Below are 6,308 nucleotides of genomic sequence, written 5' to 3'. Positions count from 1 at the left end.
GGGAGTCAAAGAGGAGGTACTGGTCCGTGTGTGTGGGCTTCCGGTAAACTTCCCCAACACAGTCCAGACGCTTTTCTTTGCAAGCTCCTTTGACTACGATGACCTGGATGACTGAGAACCTTCACAGACAGATAGTTTTTAGACTTACATCCATCACCTCGTGGAACTCTGGTGACATCTTTTTTGCTGCAAGGCTTTCACTGTGGAGAAAACAGTGGGTCCATTTAGCTTCTGGTGCACTATCAAAGATCTGCCTAATGATGCCTGCCAGTCATTGAAGCTGCACCATCAATGCACACCCCAACACATTTCTACCAGTCCAGGTCGTTCTCAGTGAAATAGTTGTCAATGCAGTGGAAACATTCCTGAGCCATGGCTCGTGCTGGTAGCTCTCCACAAAACCGCATGTCTTCATGCAAACTGCTGTCCCAGCGATAACGAACAAAAATCTGCAGCAATGCGCCATTCGTGACATCAGTGGACTCGTCTAGTTGCAAAGAGAAAAATGGACTACTTTTTATTCTTTCCAGAAGCTGATGCCGTATCTAAGTCTATGTCTGTGATACGGTGGCTCATAGTGTCGTTTGAGAGTAGGATGGTCAGTAGCTTCTTTGCAGCAGCCTCTCTGATCATGTCATGGCACATATGTACAGCGGCAGGCAAAATCAACTCCTCCGCTATAGTGAAAGAATTTTTACTCTGTGCCACAAGTCTGGATACGAGGTAGCTTTTAAAACACAATTAGAGTTACCAGTCAGTGACACAACACACCGTTTCTGCATTAGCAGCTCCTTTTAATATTTCTCTTGAAATATTTCACTGGCTTTCTTGCGAGTGTGGGATGTTTGGTTTTGAAATGGCATTTTAATTTCAAAGGCTTCAGTGCTTCGTTGGATAGCATTAGTCCACACTCCACACATTGGGTCTGCCTCGTTTCCTCCATTCACAAACCCATACTTCAGGAAGTCAGAGTTATACTTGTACAAACATTTTGCCTTTTGGGAAGTGGGCTTGCCACTTTCATCTTCATTTTTGCATTTTAAGAGCTTCTCCATATCTTTTGCTAACTGCAAACGGGGTCTTCTTCTGCTTGCTTATTTAGGCTGATTAAACAACTCCCATCAAGTGATGGGAAGCTGTATTGTAACTGAGATTTTCATGGATAACAGTAGTCCCTGGTGTCTTCAATTAATAACTTATGATGTCCCACGGCCCGCAGGTGCAAAACAAAATTTTTTTTGCTGCCCTCAAGCTGTGACTCGCTAACAAAGACTAACACTGAGCAGTGCTGATTTTGTAACACTGGAATATTTCTAACATTTTGTGTTATTTTCCAGTGTTACAAAATCAGCACTGCTCAGTGTTAGCCATTGTTAATCTTCAAAACTGACTAGGTTACTTTTAAACATATAACACTGTCAAAAGTGTTAATTTAACACTCAACAGTGTTGTATTTAACACTCAGAGGAGTGGACCCATATAGACACTCTAGTGTTAATTTAACACTGGAGATTTTGCTGTGTACTGGTCTAAACTAACCTAATCTTATTGTAATAGTACTCACTTACTTCACATTCCTCTATCCTTGTGTAGTCTTCAGGCTGAGTTGCTCCCTGCCAAAGAGACCTCATTTCGGAGATGTATCTGTACTGGACCTGCTCCCTGGAGGGAATGCGCGCTTTCACTGCCACATGGGTTATCACCTGCGTGGGGAACCAGTGCTTACCTGCCTTAATGCCTCCTTGCCAGTTTGGAGTGATAAGGAACCTGTGTGCAGGGGTGAGTGTGTATAGAACGGTTTCTTTACAGTTTTTCTTAAAATTCTATAGCAAAAAGGATACTTCATTTCACTTTTTGTGAAAGATACTCCACTAACAAATTCAAATTGAGTGTTCTGCTCTTCAGCTCTTTGTGGGGGAACAGTGAAGAATGCTACAGTGGGACGAGTGCTCTCCCCATCTCCCCACCATGGCCCTAATGCCACCTTGGATCGCTCCTGCTCCTGGTCCCTTGAAGCACCCAAAGACCAGAGGCTGCATCTCCACCTGGAGAGACTGGCCTTGGGACCAACTGACAGGTAAAAGCAACCATATTGTATGGATGAATATCTGAATAGGCATATCAGGTACAGCTCCAAAGGCCCTAAGGGTCAGATGCAAAATGACTAAAACCAGAAAAGACCACACAGAGTTGCAGAAAGATCTCAAACTAAACAATTACCGCTGGTAATTATCAGTAATTACCACAAAAGATACAAAGAGACACACAGGGAACTACTTTAAAGAGATGTACAACAATAAAAATGATCAGATATCTGTTCTTGATATCAGCAGTACTGGCACTGTATTCAATTGGTACTAAATTTTGTATTATCACACACCACTAATCCATTCATTAACACCATCTCTGTGTCACCTTAGGTTGGTGTTGTGGAGTGGGCTGGACGCTGGCTCTGTGGTGCTGTTTGATTCAGGTCGGGGGGGTCAGATACCCTTTGAAGGAGTGATCAGCGAAGGTCCAGCTGTAAGAATCCAATTCATCACGGATCAGCCCAACCACAACACAGGATTCAATATCCGCTATGAAGGTGCAGAAGCCACTGTAGATCTAGTTGTGCACAAAAATTAAACATGAACTACATTCTTGGAGAGCAGTTCAAACAATTATATTTGTAATTAATGCATAATTATGTAAGCAAACAGAAGACCACTGGTAAAAAGACCAGTGTTTATTTTTGCAGATGGACTGTTAATCAGATTTTTAATAGATTGCCAGGAAGCGAGCAGGTTCTTAATCATTATATTAGCCAGCATGTTAGTTGCTTTTGGCAGTCTCAAATAGCCAGAGGATGAAAAAAATACCCTTCAAAATGTTTGTCAGTATCAATGAAGAGAAGAAAACAACCAAAGAATAATCTCTATACAATTTATTATAAATGTGTGGTTTAACAGATAATTAATGCAAAAACTATACATCATTTGACATTTAGTTATTGTAAATTGGAGGCGATGTGTTAGGAAAAATCACATTCAAAAAAGCATAAACATTTTGGTATTCATTTTATAGAGCTTTCTATTTTCTCTTTCAGCTTTTGAACGCGGCCACTGTTACGAGCCATATCTTCAGAATGGAAACTTCACCACCTCCGACCCTCTGTATGGAGTTGGAACAGTGGTTCAGTTTACTTGTGATCCAGGCCACTCCTTAGAGCAAGGTCCCCCTGTGATTGAATGCATCAGTGCCAGAGATCCATACTGGAATGACACTGAGCCTCTGTGCAAAGGTAAAAATGAAGGCAGAAAGTGAAGAGAGGAGGCTTCATGACAGATTAGGATAAGACCATAAATGTTCTATTTTTGAGGGTTCTGTCAAAATACCTTTCACGTCAGATTCAACAGAATTCCTTAACTACATAACCTTATTTCGACCTGTTTTATCCACCTATTCATGAGTAGGTGTAAAAATAATAAATTTGTCATTCGGATATTATTACAATAACTAGAGGTGGTATTTTTTATCCATTTGACTTGTAACCCAGGCTAACACACTTTGTTTTCTGCCACATATGATTTCAATTCTTGAATCAAAATCTGCTTTGACCACTTACTGCACTGAACCTAATTACAAAAGAAAACATTAAAATAATGAGCTTAGTCTCGGAGCAGATCATGAAAAACTTATAAAATGTAATTTTTAGATTTTAAGCAATTTTAATTGTGTGTGTGTGTGTGTGTGTGTGTGTGTGTGTGTGTGTGTGTCTTCATTCCTGGACGTGAATTATATATGACTAAAAAATACATAGACAGAAAAGACATAGTTGTTTAGTAATTCTCGTTCTCAAAACAGGAACTCTCACATTTTCTTCTGCCATATGTCCTCCACCTGTCCTCTGCAGCACAGTGTGGAGGTGATTTGTCGGGTCCAGGAGGGTTAATTTTGTCTCCAAACTGGCCAGAATGGTATGGAGAAGGAGAGGACTGCAGCTGGAGGATACATGTTGGCGAGGACAAGCGGGTGCTGCTTGATGTACAACTGTGAGGAAAAACACCAACACACATACATACACACTCATGCACATTACAACTTCTGCTCTCTTCGTCTTGATACATGCTCAATCATCCAGGTAAGTAAATCCCCAAAAGTTGATTCTGTTCATCTGGACGTAGCGTTTTGTGCATACAGTACATGTGCATAATGACTGAAACCAGCCCACTGAAGGAACAATGGGCTGGGAGGTCAGTTCCTTAATCTTAATAATGCAAATGTACTGTTTATAAGGATGGGGAAACCTGCAGTCAGCTGAGACTGAAGAAGTCACTTGGATGAGTGACGAAATGTTACTCCCACAAAACGCTACGTCCAGATGAACAGAAGCAACTTTTGGAGTTCTGCTCTCTTCCAAAGTTTGACGCAACCAAACCTAACTTTTGTCTTTAACTTTTTTGTAGGCAGAGAGGGTGGAGGTTAGGTGTGTGCATGGGGACATCCACGAATATCTGCTGCAAATTAAATACAGGGGAAATTTTTTCTCCAGGCCCAGGAATGTTAGGAACATCTGTACAACAGAGGGGACAAACTCAGGCATCTTTCACCAGGAGATAAAGTACTTGTATTGCTCCCTTCTTCTATATCAAAGTTAATTACTTCTTGTGGAGAAGAAAAATTGGTTCTCAAGTCAAGTCAAGTGGCTTTATTGTCATTTTAAACATGTGCAGTGGTACAGTACACAGTGAAACAAGACAGCGTTCCTCCAAGACCATGGTGCTACATATAACAGACAATCAATACAGGACTACTCTGTACAGTTCTGTGCCGACTACTGAAAGGTAAATGAGGTGTCACAGGATGATGCCTAACCAATGCCCCAGGTCGATGAGCTCCTCGACCATGAACAGTGGAGTGAGCACTAGGTTTAACCAAGGGCTTCTGGCAGATACCCTTGTCTGCAGAGTTCAAAGAAAAAATGGCCTTCTCCACTCTGTACGGTTTCTACCACTTCTGTTTGGCTTGTTCCCAGCCACATTCCAGGGCAGGGCTCATGGCCAACACGAAGAAGTGTGTGGTTGGACAAAGGGAGGTACAGTATTTGAGGTTTTCTTTGGATGAAGGCAGGTGCATCCACAGATGGATGAAACAGCAGCTGTCGATTTCTGTCCCAAGACCATAAAAGGGGTGAGGGGGTCCTTGGGGCTGGCTGGTTACTACCTCCAGTTTATGCCAGGCTTGGCGGGCCTGACCAACCCTTGACTGATCTCACCTGAAAGGGTGCAGGTAAAGAAAGCTCTCTGTGGGGAACCCCTGCTCTACACTCCTAACTTCTCCCTACCTTTTATTCTGCAGACGGACACTTTGAACAGAGGGCCGGGGGCCATTTTGTCCCAGCAGGTAAAGGGGTGTCAACTGTCCAGCTGTATACATCAGTAGGAAATTGTCACAGTGGGAAGCCAGGTACGGTATGGTGAAGAGAGGTCACCTCTGCTGCTGAGCATAAATTTATCTGCGTCATCACCCCAGAAAAGGCAAGTTAACAGCACCTCAGATTAGAGCCCAGATAAATGCAACAGGGAGTTCCAGCAGCAGACAGATCTCTACATCAACTGTTCAGAGGAGACTGTGTAAAACAGCCTTTTTGGTCAAACAGCTGCTAAGAAACTACTACTAAGGAAAAGCAAAAAGCAGAAGAGATATATGTGCTCATAGAAACACAAAGAATGGACATTAGAAGAGTCTAATGAGTCCAGATTTGAGATCTTTGGTTCCACCCGTGATGTCTTTGTGCAGTGCAGAAAAGGTGAATGGATTGTCTCTATGTGCATGGTTCCCACTGTGAAGTATGGAGAAGGATTTATTCAAAATTGAAGGCACATTGAAACAGGATGTCTACCACAGCATCCTGCAGCAACATGCCATCCCATCTGGTTTGCATTTAGTTGGAACGTCATATAATTTTAACAAGACAATGACCCAAAATACACCTCCAGGCAGTGTAAGGGCTAACTGACCAAGAAGGACAGTGATTGCGTCAGATGGCCTGGCCTCCACAGTCACCTGACCTAAACCCAATCGAGATGGTTTAGGACAAGATGGACCACAGAGTGAAGGCAAAGGGGCCAGTAAGTGCTCAGCACTATTTCAAGACTGTTGACTTTTGAAAAATGATTTCAGGTGAATACCTCATGCGGGCCATCGAGAGAATGCCAAGAGTGTACAAAGCAGCAATCAAAGCAAAGGGTGGCTATTTTGAAGAATCTAAAATATAAAACAGGTTTTGAATTATCCATCCATCTTCATCCGCTTTATCCGGGGCC

General features: G+C 42.5%; 1 protein-coding gene across 4 annotated transcripts in view; it reads left to right on the top strand.

Moving 5' to 3' along the window:
* The window catches only part of LOC102301036 (seizure 6-like protein), a 107,453-nt gene that overhangs the window by 70,958 nt on the left and 30,187 nt on the right, over positions 1 to 6,308 (top strand). For all 4 annotated transcript variants that reach the window (XM_005928967.2, XM_042223510.1, XM_042223512.1 and 1 more), the window contains exons 5-9: positions 1,594 to 1,779; positions 1,906 to 2,077; positions 2,421 to 2,587; positions 3,089 to 3,283; positions 3,896 to 4,034. In XM_005928967.2, the coding sequence (XP_005929029.1) occupies positions 1,594 to 1,779; positions 1,906 to 2,077; positions 2,421 to 2,587; positions 3,089 to 3,283; positions 3,896 to 4,034 (859 nt within the window). The remainder of the gene's footprint in view (positions 1 to 1,593; positions 1,780 to 1,905; positions 2,078 to 2,420; positions 2,588 to 3,088; positions 3,284 to 3,895; positions 4,035 to 6,308) is intronic.

This window comes from Haplochromis burtoni, unplaced genomic scaffold (genome assembly GCF_018398535.1).
Source record: "Haplochromis burtoni strain Fernald_Lab_line unplaced genomic scaffold, NCSU_Asbu1 Contig_113, whole genome shotgun sequence".
NCBI classification, from domain to species: domain Eukaryota; kingdom Metazoa; phylum Chordata; class Actinopteri; order Cichliformes; family Cichlidae; genus Haplochromis; species Haplochromis burtoni.
Note: the sequence above shows the minus strand (reverse complement) of the source record. Positions and strands in the feature narration are given on the sequence as shown.